Source organism: Mesoplodon mirus, assembly GCF_964341445.2.
Source record: "Mesoplodon mirus genome assembly, chromosome: 4".
NCBI lineage: Eukaryota > Metazoa > Chordata > Mammalia > Artiodactyla > Ziphiidae > Mesoplodon > Mesoplodon mirus.
The window spans coordinates 43,572,417-43,594,690 of NC_138979.1; the positions used below are offsets into that span (position 1 = coordinate 43,572,417).

Here is a 22,274-nt window from a genome sequence, read left to right on the forward strand (position 1 = left end):
GATGAGCTCTAGGGTCCCTTTCAAAAATAAAACTCTATGATTCTAAGCCTTTAACCCAATATGGAAAGAAGGTTCTGCATATAAATGATGTTTATTCATTTATTTTGTTCATTCCCCCTAATTGCTCCCTCTGCCTTATAAGTACTATATTTATAACAGCCTCCCTAATGCTATTTTCATTTCAATCAGCAAGAAATTGTTAAAGGAAAGAAGTTTTGTGGTTTTGATTTTACTACTGATTTCAGAGAAATGTTGAGTGAATTATTCTCTTTACTAAATGGAGATGAAAATCTTCAACTACAGTTATTGAAGAGGAAATAGAGCTATTAAGACCCAGTGTGGGGCTTTCCCTGGTGGTGAAGAGGTTAAGAATCCGCCTGCCAATGCAGGGGACATGGGTTTGATCCCTGGTCCGGGAAGATCCCACATGCCGTGGAGCAACTAAGCCCTTGCGCCACAACTACAGAGCCCGCGAGCCACAACTACTGAGCCCACGAGCCATAACTACTGAAGCCCGTGAGCCTAGAGCCCGTGCTCTGCAACAAGAGAAGCCAACGCAATGAGAAGCCTGTGCACCGCAACAAAGAGTAGCCCCCGCTCACCACAACTAGAGAAAGCCCGCACACAGCAACAAAGACCCAACGCAGCCAAAAATAAATAAATAAATTAAAATTAAAAAAAAAAAGACCCAGTGTGCCCCCAACATCTTCCCTGTCCCCATCTTAGGATGAAAATTTCTAGGAAAAAGGATGAAAAAGAAAATGTCATAAAATTGAGTAAAAGAGAATCATTTATTTCACTGTACATTACTCGTATTTTGCAAAAGGAGCCTATGACGAGGATGAGGAGCTTGCTTTCTAAAGGATAATGTGCAAATCCCATAAGCCACTGGGCTGTGATGTTCAAGGTGTGGGATGCTCGTGATCACTGGAGACCCAGACACTCTTTCTTGACATCACAGTAAAGGGCGCTGATATAGAGACATAATCTTGAGGCAGGTTTAAAAGCTACAAATTTTCTAGGCCACGTATTCAATATTTTACCTATATTTTCTTCCTGTAACTGGAAACCTTTTGTCACCATTCTTCAGCCCTACATTCCATTTTAATCTTTCAAGTTAGGATGCCCTCATTTGTAGCTGTTGAAAATTAGTTCTCTCTTTAACAAATTTTCTAAATCCAAATTCCTGCAGAGAAACTAAACAATAATATAGTGTGAAGTAGCTAAGTATAACTACTGTCTTTAAAAAATTTTTTTTTCATAAATTAAAAAAAAAAGTGTAACTGCTGTCTTTATCTTTTTTTGTTCATCCTAGCAAACAGGGTAAATTCCTTATAACTGCATATTAAAAAGTAGTATCTGTAGTCATTCCAAATTTTTAATATCACTCCTCCTAACACAACTCAAATTTGCGTTGTAGAAAAAACAGTATAGCTAGCTTTTGAACGAGACTATAGCAAGGTCATAAAATAGTTCATTCAACTTGATGTATTCCAGAGTTATGTTATTATATGGTCTAGGCCTAGGAGAAATGGGATTTCCTGATACGTTCATAATCAAGACTCTGGGATCTTCAAACAGTAGGGACTAAGAATGGCCTAAACTACGGCCAAATACCAAGAATTTGTTGTTATGATCAAAAACAGTCAAAATAATGGTAGAAAGCAAAGCCCTGTTGTTTTCTGAACCGAAATCAGAAACTGGCTATACAGATTATATTTTCGCAATATTAACACAAGTGGGATCCACCACTATATCTGTAGTTTAAATTCTTTCAGAATCTCAATATTTGCTTAAAATCTTTACTACTCTCTTTTGGCATAAGCATCTGTTTTCTCATGTCTGTGCTATTTCAGAAAACATTTCCAGTTCTCTTTCCATAGGTCACCCAGCCCAGGAGGCTCTTAACTTCCCCAGCATCTCTTATTTTCTTAATCCCAAGAACAGAAGTCATGCTGCACTAGAGGGCAGCGCTGTGGGCAAGGGGTCACAGCATACTATTCTGAAGTGTCACACACAGCACTGCACACCAGGCACAATTACCTCTGGACTGATCAGTGCGAAAACCACTTGCACCACAGGTGCGGCAAGCCAGTTCTAAAACGCCATCTGTGTTTGGGTGACATGTAAGGCTTGACAAAGGAAAAAAAACAGGAATAAAGAATGCTGACTTGGGTTTTTATTAAGAAAGGTTTGTTTCTGCATGTCCAAAGTAATTTCTCTCCATTTATTGAGACTTATTTTCTCCATTTAATGGGAATACTTACAAAAATGTAACTTTCCTAAAATCATATTAATACACAAATAATTCTCTAATTACAAATCCTAAAATACTCAAATTCTCACACAAAAAGGTCTGTTTTCTTTGGCATGAGCATGTCTACTTTGTATATGTAGTCCACTTTTGAAAGGATATCCTTTCATAGATCTTCCTTTCCCAAGAATTTATATTATTGAATTTCTTTTTCTAAACTAAAGTTGTGTGATATGCTTGACGGAAACAAGCAGAAAAATGCTTTCAAGATTATGATTTAAGTTTATAGTTCATATCTGGAAAAATGTAAAAACTTATGGCTAAACAGGTTGGACTGAGTACAGAAAACGAAATGTGGGCAAAGGAATAATGAAACTCATTCATGCTTGAGCATAGTGAATCCTGTATTTTAGAAAGAGCTTAAATAAGCTCAGGATTGTGGGAAAAGGAGTAATTTATACTTCCAGTATAAGGAGCAATAGATACAAGTCAATTAACTGGGAGAAAAGAAACTTGAGGAAATGAAGCGCCATTGCCAGCTACTTGGAGGCAACGATCCAATGGTAGGTTAAAAATGGAGGTTTATGGGGCTTCCCTGGTGGCGCAGTGGTTGAGAGTCCGCCTGCCAATGCAGGGGACACGGGTTCGTGCCCCGGTCCGGGAAGATCCCACATGCCGTGGAGCGGCTGGGCCCGTGAGCCATGGCCGCTGAGCCTGAGCGTCCGGAGCCTGTGCTCCGCAATGGGAAATGGGAGAGGCCACAACAGTGAGAGGCCCCGCGTACCGCAAAACAAAAAAAAAATCCAGGTTTATGGAATAAAGTAGATTCCTCTATAGCTAGACTTTACTCAAAATGTCTACCTTACTGAATTTTTACTTTTCCTAGATCTCTCACTAACATCCGGAAAAGTATTTTCCTACTATTACTGGTTGAGAGATCCTAGATTTTCTGACATGTGCTGTATCAATCAATTTTTTGAGCCTGTTTCTTAATGAGAGAATATAGTAAGAAGGTCATGGCTGCCTCTGCCTTACCTCCATGATGGGGTTGGATGCCAACACCTTTTCCTCAACATTGGCTTCACTGGCGGAACCACTTACAGTTGCAAAGTATCGCATGGCATACTTAGCTGAAACTGTTTTTCCTGCCCCAGACTCTCCACTTACAATGATGGACTGATTTCGTTCATCTCTGTAAAACAAAGAAGAGTAACTGACAGTGCTGCTCACTTTTGAATGTGATTAACATTATTTTCTCTGTATTCTCATCAGTGAGCCATGGTGAGTTCCTGCTGGTTCACACATGCAAAAATGTGGGAAGGAACCTAAGAATGACATTTCCTAATAGAAACAACTACTTATAAATTAACAATGAACAGAGAGGGAGAAGAAATATCAGGCATTAAATTAGAGAGCATCACATCTAAGGATGAATCTGTAATAGTCTGAATTTTTTGTGTGTACATATCTCAAACACACTTTATTCCTAGAGAATTATTTTGGTCTATTATAGTACTGTTGTCAACCACCTTTAGAAGAGACAGGAGTTACAGCAAACAAATTTAGAAGAAAATACTACTTAATTGAAAAAAAAATTATCTACTAGCTAACTGTCCGTAGTGTCTCCCACAAACTCCAGCTCTTACTGAAGTACCCTCATTACCAGAGAAGAAATGGTTCATTTGTTGGCTGATTCATTCAAATATGTTAGAACTCAAAGACTACCAACTGGACTTCCCTGGTGGTGCAGTGGTTAAGAATCCGCCTGCCAATGCAGGGGACACGGGTTCGAGCCCTGGTCCAGGAAGATCCCACATGCCGCGGACCAACGAAGCCCATGCACCACAACTACTGAGCCTGCTCTCTAGAGCCCGTGAACCACAACTACTCAGCCCACAAGCCACAACTACTGAAGCCTGCGTGCCTAGAGCCCATGCTCTGCAACAAGAGAAGCCACCGCAATGAGAAGCCCATGCATCGAAGAGTAGCCCCCGCTCCCTGCAACTAGATAAAGCCTGCGTGCAGCAATGAAGACCCAATGCAGCTAAATTAATTAATTAATTAATTTTAAAAAGACTATCTACTATTACATCTTTAATTCATTCATACAATGACTCAAAACTCTAGGTGAGGAACTTGCTCATAAGACTATCATTTCTTTGAGGATGAGGAACTATGTCACCATATCGTTAATATCCAGCAACTAGTCCAGAGTCTGACATGTCACAAGCACTCAGTAAATGTGTATTGATTATAAGTAAAGAAAACTTTAATAACCAACCTAGCCTAGGAATAAATCTGCTTTGGCTACAATTTCGACTGGGAAAGAAACTTCTACTTCCTAAGATGAAACCAGCAGTCAGCTTCAATCTATCAAATTAACTGAACAAGTACATAAAGGTAGTATCATTTTTGCCCTTAATTTATGGAGAGACAAGATGAGTTCAAAGGTTTTTAGGCCACAAGATTACGAGGTTATTTCACTATAGAAGACGATCTTTTTATCTTTTAAAAGAAATGTATTTATCCAACAAACATTTAGCAAACACCTACTACGTGCCAAACATTGTGCTAAATACTAGAGATACAAGTTTAAAAACCCATGATCTGCATCCTCAAGTGGTTGAGGGTCTGAGGGGAAAGACAAACTAATAATTAAAGATTATAATACATGGGATGGGATATTGAGAGGAGGAAGAGGTGATCAGGGAAGGCACCCTGGAGATGATACCTCAGCAAAGTCTAGAAAGATGAGTAAGAGAAAGCAAGCAAGGGAAAAGGAAGTTAGGAAGGTAACATTCCAGGGAAAGGAGATAACATAAATGAAGGCTCAGGGCTTCCCTGGTGGCGCAGTGGTTGAGAGTCCGCCTGCTGATGCAGGAGACACGGGTTCGTGCCCCGGTCTGGGAAGATCCCACATGCCGTGGAGCGGCTGGGCCCGTGAGCCATGGCTGCTGAGTCTATGTGTCTGGAGCCTGTACTCCGCAACGGGAGAGGCCACAACAGTGAGAGGTCCGCGTACCGCAAAAAAAAAAAAGAAAAAAAATGAAGGCTCAGATGCATGAGAAATTAGGAAACATCAGATAATTTAATTTGACTAGAACATGAAGTAATGACAGATAAGGTTGCAGAGGTTAACGAGAAATGGATCATAAAGATCTTACATGAGATGTTAAGGAATCTGAAGTTTACCTAAAGGTCATGGAGTACTACTGCAGGGTTTTAAACAGAAAATAAACAATCTAATTAGTAAAAACGCTCTGGCAGCAATGTGGATATGGGTGGCAGGGGTCCAGATGAAAAGGTATGAAAGTCTGAACAAAGACTGTGGTGGCCATGACTGAGAGAGGCAGATGGGTTTAAGAGACACCAAAGTGATAGAATCAAAAGTACCTGCAATAAGTTTCCAAAGTAGAAAGATTTTTCTATGGTAAAGGTTGTTTTTTCGTTGAGAAAGGGTGGTCACTGTATTATTTTACAAACTTTGAAAAATACAATAGGAGTACCCAACTCAGGCCTCATTAAGTACATTCACATCACACTACCAGCACCTGTAGGCAGCCTGTTCAGATGCTCTGACTCCCATACTGTGGGGAAAATCGGGAGGACCTAGGTGACACAAGGAGTGTTTAATACTTATAGTAAAAGCTTGCATGTAACCCTCATTTTTATAAAACATCCTTGAACCTCATGCTATCTCATTCCCTTTTTATTTGAACTTCTAGACTTAACTGGATATTCCCACTGCCTCTGTTCATACATGCCTGATTTCAAGATAAATCACTCAAAAACACACCAAAAAAATCCAAACAGCTCTCATTGTGGGGCCAATGTCCCTTTTTTTTCGTCATTTAGAATATTTTAATGTTCTCAGAATTGATGTCTTTGATACATTAATCAAGGACAGTATCATCAGTCTTGGATTCCCTTCCAAAATATAACTAGAAAAATGATCTCTTCCTAATTCCTGCATGATCAGTTCTGTCACTACACCCTGTGTGATAGCTACCTTGACAAAATTCTCCCAGCATTCCTTCCAATAATAAACAAGGTGAAGAGGCTTCCACTAGTCTGACGAAAAGGAATTATTAGTGGGAACTGCTATCCTAAACTGTACTGCCTTTGAAATACTATTTCAAGTCTTTATGACAAAATGTTACGTCAAAAAAAATGAAGCATTCATTATGTAGTAGCCCTTTCCTATACCATGGGGAAGAAGAGAACTGTTAAAGGAGATAAGGTTGAGGATTATTCAAATGAATCACACAGATTTGTACAAATACACACATATACACATTGATGTCAAGCACATACCAGATACATTTTCTCTTCCAGGATTTACAATCCTGGATCCATATGACCAACAATTTTTAAGGGACTTTATTATTTATTACATTTCCCTGACTTTGGCAGAGGCTTCCCTTCTTCTTGAAGCCTAGTAGAGCATTCCAATATATAAATAAGTACGACTTTTCCATTACATAATTTTCTCTGAGTCGGGCTCTGGTCTTCGATCTGTCATTTACCAATTTCATGACTTTGAGCAATTGCATGCCCTCTCTGGGTCACAGTTTCCCTTATTTTTAAGATTAAATAGCATCTAAAGTCTTTCTCAATTCTAAAGTACTATAACTTAAAAGTTAAACTAACCCCAGAATTGATTTTTCACATGTTGGATGGGCCATAGCCTGCAGTCTAAGCCAGGTAAACTCAAGTACAATTGGAATAGGACAGGCTTACAGATGCTAAGATGGGCTTGAAGGGCTGTACTTGAAATGGGCAAACATTTCTTCTCCGTAGGACCCCTGAATCTGAGATGGCCAAAATCCATGAAGGGCTACAAAGAGAAAAAATGTAAATTCCATCCCCCTGCTTTTAAATTAAGAACAGGAAACAGAAATCTTTATAAAGTAAGTACAGTAGTCTTTAAAACGTTTTTCAGTTATATGTGGCCACAGGAAGAAATGCCAAAAAGAGACAAGAGCAGAGACAGGTAGAAGTGGGGAGCCAACTAGAGACACAGAAGGGAGAAGGGTAATACATAATAAAGACATGCAAAGGGAAAAACAAGAAAAGTATAATAGAGATGTGGAGAAAATAGATAAAAACACCAGGGATAAAATATTTTATGGTTTTAAGGTGAATATCAGAGTCTACCCTACTCTATTTTTTTTTTTTTCTTTTTGCGGTATGCGGGCCTCTCACTGTTGTGGCCTCTCCCGTTGCGGAGCACAGGCTCCGGATGCGCAGGCCCAGCGGCCATGGCTCACGGGCCCAGCCGCTCCGCGGCATATGGGATCCTCCCAGACCGGGGCACGAACCCGTATCCCCTGCATCGGCAGGCGGACTCTCAACCACTGCGCCACCAGGGAGGCCCTACCCTACTCTATTTATTTGAGCTGTAAGCTTTAGATTGTTACATCTATGTAAATAATAATTTATTATTCTTCGAAATTTTGATTAGCTGGTCAGCCACTATTCACAATTCTTCAGGTTTCTCGTCCTTATAAGAACCTTCTTTTACTTTTGGGATGTAGATATCACTTCAAGGACCTGATAAAACCAAGTTAAGGAACAGAGATTCACCACCCTTCATCAAGGACAGATCAATCTGGAGCATTCTAAGGATGCAGGAACTGAAAATTTATGATTTCTGGCTTGGCCAGTCCTCTCAAGGGCCCCTGCAATGATCCTAAATAGCCTGGGTACTGGGTGCCCCAAAGCAGAGGTGAACTCTTGTGGCCTGTTTCAGTCAATGTGCTTCCAGAGGCTATAATGTGAACAAAAAGCCACTACCTAAAAATACTGCTTCATTCATTCATGCAACAAATATGTAATAAGTAGCCACAATGTGCCAAACACTTTATGAAGATAAAAGACTCTAGGGTCATAGCCTATTGAGAGAGACTGAAAAGTGCAGTTTAAATACAGTGGAGTAATTACAAGAAAAGAGGTCTATCCAGGATATTATGAAAGCATGGAGAAGGGGTATAGAACTAGTGGAAGATGTGAGGAAGAGCTGTCAGGAAATGCTTTCTAGAGAAGGTGATGCCTGAATTGACTCCACATATGATAATTAGGAGAAAACTAGGTTGTATGGGGAAAATGCAATAGGAATTAAACTATGGAGAGGTACCTGAAACCCCAGGAAATAAATTATTCAAGGATAGACTATCTACTCTGGGTTGATGAAAGAGAGAGATGTTACACTTGAGTCTATATACCTTCTATCTATATATCTATTTGGTTTGTCCAGGCTTTCCTTAGATTATATCTAGTAAGATTCATTTCGTATCAGTTATATTATTTTATACATTTTCCTTCTGAACTTTACCCTTTAAAAATGTAATCTCTCTAGGTTATGGTGCTCATATTTTCCAAGACCATCATCTTGTCCTCTGCACACTTAATGAGCATACTTTCTATTCACATCCAGGTTGTTAATGAGGAAACTAAGTAATGCCAGCCTCAGACCTGACTCATGCAGGACTTACTTTACTATATCCACACACCTCAATGTTGACTCTCTCATAACCATCCACTGGGTGTTGCCATGTACCTTGGTTAAGTGTACAAGCACCTAGGTCTAATTTTTAGCTTATAAGTGAACATGTTCTCATGAAACAAAATCTAGAGTTTTATTTTCTTGCAGGCACTCAGTCTAATTGCTTCTCCTTTATCTGATCCCTTGCTAAAAAGGAAAATTATTAAGTTAGTGTAATATAATGCTTTCTTCCAACATTGTGTATATACTGTGATGTGGCTTTCACTTGAGACTCTAATCCTTATTTCTCTTGTTAGAGAGGTGCTAAGTTTTTCTACATTTTTATCACTTGTCAAACCTCAAGCTGCTCAGCTCTGTTTCTCCAAGATTTCTGCTCTTGATCAATCCCAAGGAGATTTACACTCTAAAGTGGATACTAGACAATGAGTTCACAAGACAATGTGTAGTATTAGTTTTTAAGTATAAATATTTACCATAAGACTGGGCTGGCACACTGATGAAAGCTGCGCTAGAGAGGCAGAGAGATTATTCAGGAAATGAAAATAAGTGTTTCCTGGAGATACACCAAATTCCTGCTGAGAAGTCTGTCACATGACTATCAGATCTTCTCATGTCAATCTGACTTTTCTGTTCCATCAGTATAGAGCCTATGAAATTAATATAAAGATTCCATAACAAAAATAGCCAATTTTTTCCAGTTATACATATTCTTTTTTTAATATTCTTTTCCATTATGGTTTATCATAGGGTACTGAATATAGTGTCCTGTGCTATACAGTAAGACCCTGTTGTTTATCTATCCTATATGTAAAAGCTTACAGCTGCTAACCTCAACCTCCCACTCACTCCCTCCCCCAACCCCCTCCCCCTTGGCAACCACCAGTCTGTTCTCTATGTCTATGATTCTGTTTCTGTTTCATAGATAAGTTCATTTGTGTCATTTTAGATTCCACATATAAGTGATATCATATGGTATTTGTCTTTCTCTCAGAAATAGCCAATTTTATTTGTTTGTAACTTTTATAGACTCATATACTTACTGTACTTTATTCCTACTACAAACTTATTGGGTAGATAGTTCTCAGTAAGTCCCAAATTCATATAGTAAAGAATTCTGAAGAGGAATCATTTATCAGGAACTGAGGTGGTCTCAAAGTAAAACTTGAGTGGGATCATGAAGAATAGAAACCAGGCAGATAATGGAGCATGGAGAAGGATATTCTAGGCTGAATAAAAGGTACAGAAATAAAAGTATGCAATGTTAGTTAATCTGAGGGAATAGATTAATATTGTGAAAATATTGTGTTAGAATAGGGTCATATAGTTGGAAGTAAGAAAATTAAACAACAAAGAAGAAAGGCTCTGTAGCCTCAGAGCTTGATTCATATCTCAGCTCCCAGATACTATTTATTAGCATGATAGTCTGAAAGTTACTTTCCTCGGTCTCCTCATTTGTAAAGCAGGGGTGATGATGTCTGCTCCCAGGGGTGTAATGAAGATTAGAGGTAACATGCCTGACATCATGCTTGGCACATAGTATACCTCTAAACATGGTAGCTGCTAACTAATAGAAGTTAATTCACATTTATATATCATACATAAAATTCCTTATCAGGTAGCATGTCTGCTTGCCTAAGTAGGAATACTTGGTACCACATGGCAGGTGAGTCACAATTGGCAACAGGAGAGATTTTATAATCTATAACAGCCAGCATCCACTTGGCCAATAGACCTTAGAAGAGTGAAGCATTCAGAGTCTGCCTAAACAAATGCAAGAGGGGCCACCCTAAGGAAAGGCCTAGCAAGAGAGTCAGGAAGAATAAAACCCGATGAGAGGCTAAAATGAACAGAAAGAGAATGCAGACATGAGACTCCATGATGATGAAGACCGTGATGCCAGTAACAGCTTATATTTAAACAGTGTTTTTCAAAGTGCTTTTTATGTTTATCATCTAATGTAATTTTCACCTCTGAAGTAAGCATGATAAATATTATCTTTTCTTCATTGGGGGAAACAATAACACAGAGAGGTCAGATGGCTTATCCAGGTTTAGAGTAGAGTTGGGTTGTTATACTCCACATCTCTTAGTTTCCAGAAGAAAAGTCTATACTATGCTCCTTCTGCTCTGCTACAAGCTCCTTATCATAGCCTGCCCTCCACTAGAAAGAGTAAAGGACTTATGCATTAGTGCCCATGAAACTGAAAGGTAACAAGTGTGTACAACAGAATGCCTTAAATGTAAAGCTAGACCATCTAGTGCAAGTGTTCTATTTTATAGGTGATAAAACTGAGGCCCTGGGAGACCAGAAGATTTAAGCTTATATAGTTATTTATTGATGGAGCTGTGACTAGTATAGATATCTTTTCCATTACACTAAGGTTATGAATATAACTCTCTAAGTTATTTCAAGAAAACTCATAAATGAAACTTAATCGATCAAATTTATTTGCTCTACCATTAACAAGGGAGGAAAAAAATACCAAATCAAAGCAATCAATATTACTTGGTTTTAAGGAAACAAAAAGAAACAAACAAACAAAAAAAACCCTGATGCTTTAAGGAATATAATATTGTGATTTAGTTATCAGACTGCAATGAGTTTCAGCATGAGAAAAGATTGGCAAGAATGTGAGGCATGGGCTTCCCTGGTGGCGCAGTGGTTGAGAGTCATGCAGGGGACATGGGTTCGTGCCCCAGTCCGGGAAGATCCCACATGCTGCGGAGCAGCTAGGCCCGTGAGCCATGGCCGCTGAGCCTGCGTTTCCGGAGCCTGTGCTCCGCAAAATGGGAGAGGCCACAACAGTGAGAGGCCCGCGTACTGCAAAAAAAAAAAAAAAAAAAAAGTGAGGCAAAAATGGTGAAACAAAAATATAAGAGGGCTTCCCTGGTGGCGCAGTGGTTGAGAGCCTGCCTGCTGATGCAGGGGACACGGGTTCGTGCCCCGGTCCAGGAAGATCCCACATGCCGCAGAGCGGCTGGGCCCGTGAGCCATGGCCGCTGAGCCTGAGCGTCCGGAGCCTGTGCTCCACAACGGGAGAGGCCACAACAGAGAGGCCCACGTACCGCAAAAAATAAAAAAATAAAAAAAGAAGAAGAAGACAAACAGATACAGCAGCCCACTGACTTTTTCTCCTCTGTAAGCCAATGGGACTGTTAAAATTAAGAGGCTAGTCTATGAAGGGGTGCTTTTCTCTGTAAGGGGAAAGAAGTCATGAGTCAAGGATCCTGATTATGCTACTGTCACTGGACATGTATCTACTGGGGAAGAATCACTCGTGTCAGCTTTGCTTTGAGGATAGATGTTGAAAATGCCATTTCGACCTTAAAGATCTAAAACAGAACTGCACCCCCTTCCTCCTCCCACCCTCCCACCCCACATGCACAACCTGCTCTGCCTGCAATCTCTCCATCTCAGTAAACAGCAACTCCAGCATTTTAGGTGCTCAGATCAAATACTTTGCTGCCATCCCTGACTTCTCTTTTTCTCTCATACCCCCACATAAGCAAGCCTTGGTACATTCTACCTTAAAAATTTATCCAGAATCCATCCACTTCTTACCATCTCCAATTATATTCTCCTTAATTAGATTATTAGCTCTTGCTTGGATCAATGCAAAATCCTCCTGACTAGTCTCGTGGATTCGACCATTGTCACCATTACATTCTGTTCTTTGGTTTGGGTTTTTTTTTTTCCTAACTTTACTTTTGATATGATTTCAAACTCACAGAAAATTGCAAAAATAGTAAAATGAACTCCTGTATATGCTTTATTCAGATTCACCAATTGTTTAGGTTTTGCTCATTTGTTTCATAAATGTCTCTGTTTCTCTTATTCTGATATTTTCTGAAACATTTGGGAATAGGTTATAGACATGATGACTCCTATGTATTTTAAAGTATATTTCCTAAGAACAGTGACATTGCTCTTTCATATTGATTGTGATCAAAATCAGAAAATGTAATGTTGATATAACAGTATTGTTTAATCCACAGTCTATATTCCAATTTTTTCAATCATCCAGCAATGCCCCCTACAAAGTTACCTTCTCTCCCCCATCATCAAGGATTCAATTCCAAATATTCACCGCATTTAATTGGCATGTTTCCTCTATCTCCTTTAATCAGGAATAGTTCCTCAGTCTTTCTTTGACTTTTTTGACCTTGCTAATTCTGAAGAATATATAGAGTTATTTTGTAGTATGCATCTCATTTTCAGTTTTTCTGAGTTTCCTCATGATTAGATTCAGGATATACATTTTTGGTATCTATCATCAATTTTTAACACAGCTGCCAGATCATGCCATTCCTCTGCTCAAAACCCACACTTAGAGAAAAAGTCAAATTTGCTATGATAGTCCTCAAGGCTTTGTATGGTCCCTGCAATTGCTAATCTCTTTGTCTGGAATATTCTTCCCCCAGATACCTGAACAGCTTGCTTTCTCCTTTCCTTCATGTTATTACTCAAAAGACAGCTTCTTTATGGAGTTGGACAACGTCATCAACTTATGTATGTAAAAACAAACATCTAAGGATAGCCAGGAAAATAATGAAAAAGACAAACTATGAGGGGGTTTAATGGTATCAGACACTGAGACATACTATAAAGCCACTATAATCAAAGCAGTGTGGTACTTGGACATGAATAAAGAAAGTGGAAAGAACAGAGCCAAGAAATTGACCTAAGAACAAAAGAAAATTTAGGATATGATGAATTTTAGGTGGCATCTCAAATAACTGGGGCAAAGATGGGCTTCTTAATAAGTGATGCTAAGATAACTGGGTAGCCATTTAGAAAAAAGATAAATTTAGATCCATATATCTCATAATTCAAAAGTATAAACTTCAATGGGATCAGTGATCCAAAGGTAAATTATAAAACAATACAAGGACTAGAAGAAAAGATTAAATTCTCTTTTACCTTGGTGTAGGGAAAGGTTTTCTAGCAATGACTCAAAATCCACAGCAATAAAAAAAAAAGATTAATACATTTGTATGGAAAAGGACCATAAACAAAATCAAACTGGGGGGAAGTATTTGCAGTATATAACACAGGTTAAGGGCTAATATACCTAATATATATATTTTTTTAACTCTTAAAATTGAGGATCAAAGAAACAAAAACACAACAGAAAAGTGGAAAAAGACGTGAATGGACAATTCAGCCCATAAACAAAGAAACAAACAGAAAAAAAGTGAACTGCTCTTAAACATATGAAAAGATGTTTGAACTTACTCATATTTAAAGAAATGCAGATGAAAACAACATTGAGATACCATTAAATTGGCAAGAATTAAAAACAAAGATTATACATTCTGTTGATAAAGCTATGGGGAAATAGGCACTCTTGAACATTTTTGGCAGGAATGAAAACCAGAACAACTCTGCCAGAGGGAATTTGGCAGTATATTTACACCTACCTTTTGACCTACCAACACCACTTTTAGTAACTTACCTGAAGCTACACCTCTAAAAATACAAAAATGTGCTCCATCCTCAACCTGTCTTCTTAAAGGCCAGTCAACGTTACTGCAATAGTACTGAACACTGTGTAACCCAATGCAGGCAAATTAGCCTTTGGGGACAAGACCGTGTACACTGTGAAGCCAAATATCCAGAACCCCAACCCTGCTGTGTACTAGCTGAGAGGCCCCCAATCCAGCAACACCTCCATCTGCTTATACACCGATTTTGATTTTCAAAACATTGTGTTGCAAGTCACCAGGCCATGATGCTCAGCTCAAACAGCACTGTGCTAGACATGGGGGCCACAGGTTCCAAGAGCAACTGGGTCCTGGCTTGGAGCAAAAGCACCAATTTTGGGCATGAAGACATGTTCAACAAGACCTTCTACCCCAGCTCAAGAATTCCTGTGATGCCAAGTTGGTAGAGAAAAGCTCTGAAACAGATATGAACCTAAACTTCCAAAGCCTGTCAGTGATCAGGTTCTGCACGCCCCTCCTGAAAGTGGTTGGGGTTAACCTAATCATGGCGCTGTGACTGTGGTCCAGTTGTCACCAAGAACGTGAGAGTCCCTTGCTCCATCTCCCTTTGCTCCCCATCACTCCTCATGTCCCTCTTCAAGCAGAGAGGTGCACTCTCTGCCCCTGTGGACAAGAAGTCTCCCTCCACCTCTCTGGCCCCCTGGCAATATCACCAACTGGGCTGTACCAAATATTTGTGATCAAGATATTGAAGAACTGCCCAACACTGCTGCTACCCACTCTGTTACCTCATTGCTGCTTGCCATTGCCCGACATTCCCAGCAGAGATGGGGACTGCTGCAGCCTCTTCCGGCTCTGAAGAAACTCCCTATCTCCCCCACCACCACCGTCCCCACCCCTGAGATTGCCTCTGATGTCCCAGTGGATGATGGACCCCCCATGGGTTCTCTTGAGCTCTAGCTCCTGGAGAATGTTGTGCGCAGTTTATATTTTTTAAATAGTGTTCATAAAGACATACATATCACCCTCTTCCCCAAGATGTGGACAAAACCATCTCATTATCTAGGCCTTTGCTCCACTGTGTATCTGGGTCACGTTGTATATTTTACTGCCATAGCTTCATTAAAAGCAATTCGGAAGAGCAATAAATAAATACAAAAATGTATGTGCACAAGGTTATTTACTGTAGCACTGTTTGCAATTGCAAAATGTTGAAAACAATCTAAGTGATAATATATGGGAGAGTGGTTGAATAAATTAATAAAGTGGTGGGGAAGAAAGGAACCAACCTAAGTAACTTTGGAAACTGGCACTTTATATTACATAAGGCTAAAGACAAAATGAATTGGATGCAAATGTACTTGAGTGGTAAATTCGCTTTACACAGGGGTATGGGTTAGCATTTCTGATACAAAGAGTATTCCAGGATTGAGCAAACAAGTAAATATACAATAGATAATGAGAGCCAGGGTTTTCAAGGTCAAAAAAAAAGTTAAAAGAAGGAAAAAGAAATCAAGAATAAAAATTGTGGTGTTGAACTGGATTTGGAGGTATCAGTGTGAACTTATGGTTTTTAATATATATATTAAATATACAAATAGGTATGTGCGTGTGTATGCGTGTAAAAAAGTGCAAAGTCTTTCCTACTTAGAGAAAGGTAAATTAAAACAACACTAGAGGCTTCCCTGGTGGCGCAGTGGTTGAGAGTCCACCTGCCGATGCAGAGGACATGGGTTCGTGCCCCGGTCCGGGAAGATCCCACATGCCGCGGAGCGGCTAGGCCCGTGAGCCATGGCCGCTGAGCCTGCGCGTCCGGAGGCTGTGCTCCGCAACGGGAGAGGCCACAACAGTGAGAGGCCCGCAAAAAAAAAAACCAAAAAAACAAAAAACCACCACTAGGATACCATTTCTCACCTGTCAGACTATTTTTCTATGCATGCATAGTTTTACATTACATTATAATATCAAGAGTATAATCTAGTCTTGAAAATAGCTTTTTTTCTCCCATTCTCCACTCTCAAAATAATAGGGTTCCCCGATTAACATCAAAGACATTTCCCTGATGCTGTTCAGGATCACTGATGCCCCAGCATCTGCTAACCTTAAAATTCACACTTTCCTTGAGATTTAATTCTACCAGATACAGACAGATTTCTTTCAGCACTTAGGCCTTTTAGTTCTGGTCTGCCACTCACTAGCTGAATGACATTGGGCAAGTCACTTAATACCTACAAACCTTGATCCACTCATCTGTAAAACATAACATCTGTCCTTGCATGGTCACAGAATTACAATGAGATTCCAAAGGTAGTTTTTAAAAACTATATGTCCTTTTACAAATGTTAGGCTATTTTAATAATAATGCAGGCCAGGGACTTCCCTGGCAGTCCAGTGGTTAAGACTCCACACCTCCACTGCAAGGGGCGTGGGTTAGATCCCTGGTCAGGGAACTAAGATCCCACATGCCACACGGCACGGCCCCCCCAAAAAAATGCAGGCCATCTGAGACAGATCAATCAAGGCTGTTTAATTAATAATTTACTAGTTGTTATTCACTGTATTTTAAAATATCTGTGACTCAGCAAAGAAGAAATTATCACACCTAATAAAAGTCATGAAATAATAAATAGAGCTTCCACCAACCTGGCCATTTGCTTGTAAGCTTCCTCAGCTACTGCAAAGATATGTGGATCCATATCACCCATGTTCTGACCACTATATGCATTAATAATATCTTCTCCATAAATAGGCAGCTGTTCATAAGGATTTATAGCTACTAGGACTATACCTGGGGAGAAAGGTAAAAAAAAGCGAAAGAAGAAGTCAATAATATCTTCATGGGCATATCAAACTTGGTAAAGTGAGAATCATAGTTAATACTAATTCGATTTCAGTTAATACTGAACTAACAAATTGTTAAGGGTCAAAATATATCATAGCCTTTGCCTCTGAACACATTATACCTAGTCCTAACTAAAACACCATTTGCAAACTAGACTAGGTGATTTAAAATAATAAAAACTGTGGCAATGTTGAAAGGACTTTAAATATTTTTGTGATATTTAAACCAAAAATTCCACTTCTAGAAATTTATCCAAATGAAATAATCATAGATTCACATAAAGGTTTTTTTTAAATAAAGATGTTTATCATAATGTTATTCATAACAGTGAAAAGTGGAAACAAAGTATATAATAAAGGGAGAGTGGTTTATGTATAGCACAGGGAACTATATTCAATATCCTGTGGTAAACCTTAATGGAAAAGGATGAAAAAAATATATATATATATATGTACAACTGAGTCACTTTGCTATATAGCAAAAACTAAACACAACGTTGTGAGTCAACTATACTTCAATAAAATTTTTTTTAAAAGGGGTGGTTTAATACATATTATTATATCCATGTAACAGACTATTGAGCTACCACCACAAATCATGTTTATAAAAAATATTAAGTGTCACAGGAAAACATGACACAAAACTATATATAGACTGATTCCAATTTTATATCTATTTATACTCTCTCACATATACACACAGAATATAAGACAACATAATACTGGTTATTTTTCAGTGGTGAATTACATGTAATTCTTTTTCATTTTTTATACTTTTTTTGGTATTTCCTTAACTTTTACAGCAAGTATATATTAACTTAATAAAGTCATTCATTCAACAAATATTTGACTACATCTAGCTTTCAAGTCATTTCTAAGTGCTATATTGACAACAGTAAACAAACAAAAAGACGAATCTAAATGGAGTATAACCTTTAAAAATTGTGGGGACTTCCCTGGTGGCACAGTGGTTAAGAATTCACCTGCGAATGCAGGGGACATGGGTTCCATCCCTGGTCCAGGAAGATCCCACATGCCGTGGAGCAACTAAGCCTATGCGCCACAACTACTGAGCCTGCTCTAGAGCCTGTGAGCCACAACAACTGAGCCCATGGGCCACAACTACTGAAGCCCTCTTGCCTCGAGTCTGTGTTCTGCAAGAAGAGAAGCCACCACAATGAGAAGCCCGCACACCACAACAAAGAGTAGTCCCTGTTCGCTGCAACTGGAGAAAGCCCATGTGCAGCAACAAAGACGCAACACAGCCAAAAAAAGCAAAACAAAAGTGTATCACTGTACTGTACACCTGTAAGTTATATAACATTGTACATCAATTATATTTCAATAAAAAATTTTTTAACAAAAGGAAAAAATTTTGCCCTCATGAACCTTATATTCTAGAGGGAAATTCAGAGGATAAAATAAGTAAGAAAAATATATATCATAGGTTAGACAGTAGTAAGGAAAAGGGGGGAAAATTAAACAGAGAAGGAAGATAGACACCTAGGGGAAGAAAAGATAGGGCGGACAGGAAAGGCTTCACTGAGAAGGTAGCATATGTGTAAGAAAAAAATAAATTGAAGAAAAATGAAAATTGAGTAAAAGAAATATTCAGTTAATAGGTAGGGAAGAAAAAGAGCAAATATCAAGGATATAAAAGGTATAAATTCTTTTAAGAAGAAAAGATTCCTTTCCAAAACAGGAGCGTAATGACGAAATGCTGAGTGCTGAGTTGGGTACACCAAGCAAAGAGACTTAGAAGGAAATGAATGGAAATCCCAGACCTGGGTCTCAGCAGAGAATGATTAGTGAAAGAAGGATAAGAAGTCAGTAGAGAAAAAAGAGCTGGGGACATGGGAGAAAATAAGAATTGTCCCCATGCACAATATTTCCATGGCCCTGTCCATTAAAGAAAAGAATTCACAGTTCACTCAGACAGCAACGCACACTCACCACAATATGTATAAATAAGTTTGGAATCAATAAAGCGGACTCTGAGATTGTGGAGTACAGCAGGCTCATGAAGATAGCTGAGGGCTGTGAGGTCATTTTCACCCACAAGTATGTCAGGGTTTCTTAAGTGAGGCAGTTCCTTCGTCGTTGGATCTAGACAATATTCCAAATCCTGAAAATGCACAAGATATAGCATCTGGATAAAAAATGACAATAAACCCAAAACAGGCACATACATTTTGCTTATTTCCTATTCCTGATTTGCTTCTCAGCTATTAAATGAATTCTTTTCCTGGCACCTTTCAAAACCACAGAAACTGGTGGAAATGGCAAAAAAAATAAGGAGAGTCTTTGTTTTCACTAGATGTATTAACTCATATTAACAATTTTTGATAATACACTTTGAAAAGTCAAAGCCTAGAATTTTTTTTACCTAGTTACTAGACCAGAGTTTTTAATCTTTAGTTAAATAAGCTTTTTTTTTTTCCTCTTCACCTATTATAAGTGACAGACAGCATAAGAGAATGCTAAGAGCTTGGCTCTAGAGCCAGATCAACCCAGGTTCAAATCCTAAAACTGGTACTTACTCCTTTTGTGGTCTTGAGTATGTTATTTAACCTAAAGCTTTCATCTGTAAAATGGGCATAATGGAAATAGCTCATAGGGGTGTGGTAAAAATTAAGTGAGACAATGCCTGGTATGTGCTAAGTACTTGGGAACTCCTGAACCCTGAGAGTTCCAAGAATCCCCTAAAATTAGGTGTTAACACTTTGTGTGTATGCACATATGTGTAAATATATACATATATGTGTATTTTTTTAAAAACACAGTCCATAGTTTTTATTCAACTTTTAATGAGATGCTTGGGCCCCCAAATTAAGAAGTACTACTCACTTTAAAGCCAAGGGAATATGGCTTTATGGCAAAGCCAAGCATGGAGATTGTTACTCAACTATGTATTAAGGACAAACAACACACGACACATGAAAAGGAAAAAAAATGGCAATATAATTGCAGAGAGGGACAAGCTGATTTTGTAAAAAGACTTCCGTTAATACTTTTGTTAATACTAAAGAGATATATAGAGGTCAAATGTTCAAATCAGGTTGGAATTACTGCAAAATGGGGAGGAAATTTTTACAATCTGCCCCTCGACCTCTCTCTGCCTGTTTATTAGGGTATAATAATAAAACTTTTCCAAAGCAGACTGGTCCTTGCATTGGCTCCTGCCATACAAAAAAGCCACTTCTGGCTGTGTGATCTCAGATAGACTGCTTAACGTCTTGGTTTCCTTATTTGGAAAATGGTTATGATACCACCTGTGAACCCACAGGATTGCTGTGAGAATTAACATAAGAAAATATAGGGACTCCCCTGGTGGTCCAGTGGTTAAGACTCTGCCCTTCCACTGCAGGGGGCACGGGTTTGATCCCTGGTTGGGGAACTAACATCCCACATGCATGGCCAAAAAAAAAGAAGAAAATATAGCCTACGGTACCTAACGTTGTGCCTCACAGAGTGGATGATCAATGAATGTTGAATAAATTGATTCCTTAGTTGGCAGTCAAGGCCCTCCTAATCTGGCCTAATTCTTCCCTGCCTTCTTTCTGAATAATCTCCTTGTCTCTGTTTTGCTCTCCTAAAATTCATCCTCCATACTGCCAACAGTGAGTCCTTTCTAAAACACAAACCTGGCAGCCTTCTTCTGTTTAAAAACACTACAATCACTCCCCATAGCATACCAGTTGAAGTCCAAGAGTTTCAGCATGAACACTAGGCCCTCTGTGATCTGGTTCCCACCTCCATCCTCTTGCCAGTTCTGTACCCTCACTTCACATCCCAACAATATGGAACTTGTGCAGTTCCCCAAACACACATCACTGTACAAGCCTCCCTGCCTTTGTCCATGCTTTTCTAGATCCCTGAAATGCACTCCTCCTTGTCTACTCATTCTTTAGACAATGCCTCTCTGACCCTTAACCTTCACCAGTCCCTCTGGCCACTACCCACTCTGTTCTATTTTTGTTTCTTGTTTATATTTATTATATCATGTGTCACACTATTCATAAGTATATGTACTTCTCTTACCTGACATTAATGTCAGAAAGCATATCTTTTGCCACCTCTTAACATGGTATATAGCAGGTACCTTAACACACAAGCCTTGAATTAGTACACACACCTTTCTAAATCTCTGCTCCAGTCAACTTGTGATATTCACTATCTCCAAAATATATTCCAGTCCTCACAGTTTACTCCCTTCTCTTTGTTAATCCAAATTCTATCTAGTCAAAATTCTTCCTTCTCTTTGAAGCCTTCCTTGAAGCAGCCCACAGTGATATTTCCCTCTATTGGGATCCTAAAGTCCTCACTGTCTTTACAGTACAGCAGAGTGGTAATGAGCACAGACCAGAAAGGCAATCTCCTGGCTTTAAGTCCCAGCTTCATCCCTTAATGCGTGTATAACCCGGAGCAAGTCCCAAACTCTCTGAGCCTCAGGTTCTTCATCCATAAAGTGGTAATGATAATAGCCCAACCTCACAGGATTGTTATGAGGATTAAGTGAGTTACAGCATATAAAGCACTTAGAACTATGCCTGTATATAGTAAGTGCTCAATATATAATAACGGTCAGGACAGCATTATTCACTTGGCAGTTAATCATAAGCTTATCTTTTGACTTCTTAATATTGCTGTGTTGCACTACTTTTTATATCCTGTATTTTCCTGGCTAGATTATAACTTGTTTAGAGGAAATTAACGTCACAAAGGTTTTTAAGAAAAAAGTGTGACATGCCCTGTCAAGTGCAGTGGAGAGATTAAAAAGGGTAGAACTAAGACTCCACTCATGCAGTGAATGCAGATGGGAAAGAGATACAACTGGTTTTAAGTTTTTCTGGCCACTAGCAAAGTATTTTATATAACAGCTTCTAAGTAAATATTTTTCAAATACCTAGTTCCAGCAAATATCATATCTCAAACTGGCTCCTTATATGTTGCTTTCTTAGATAATGTGAATAATTTAAATAGTATCCTAAACAAAATACAGATAAACAGGAATATCTTTGGGAGGATTAGATGTGAATCTAAACCAGGTCATAATAAATTCATAAATCAAAATAATGGATTCTTAAAAGTAGCTGCTATTTTCACTAAGCCATTGGGATAGAAAATTGAGTTTGCCATTTTGCTATTTTTATCAATTAAGTAAGTGAAAATATTATATTAATTCAAAATTTAACTTCCAAGTGAAGTTAAGTATGTCACAGCAAATTTA

The 22,274-nt window shown here is 38.8% G+C and overlaps 1 protein-coding gene across 4 annotated transcripts in view; it reads right to left on the reverse strand.

Annotated features, from left to right (window-relative positions):
- Positions 1–22,274, reverse strand: part of MYO5A (myosin VA) — a 200,975-nt gene that overhangs the window by 108,843 nt on the left and 69,858 nt on the right. For all 4 annotated transcript variants that reach the window (XM_082618354.1, XM_082618353.1, XM_082618352.1 and 1 more), the window contains exons 3-5: positions 18,998–19,169; positions 16,847–16,991; positions 3,290–3,446 (exon numbers count right to left, since the gene is read on the reverse strand). In XM_082618354.1, coding sequence (XP_082474480.1) covers positions 3,290–3,446; positions 16,847–16,991; positions 18,998–19,169 — 474 coding nt within the window. The remainder of the gene's footprint in view (positions 1–3,289; positions 3,447–16,846; positions 16,992–18,997; positions 19,170–22,274) is intronic.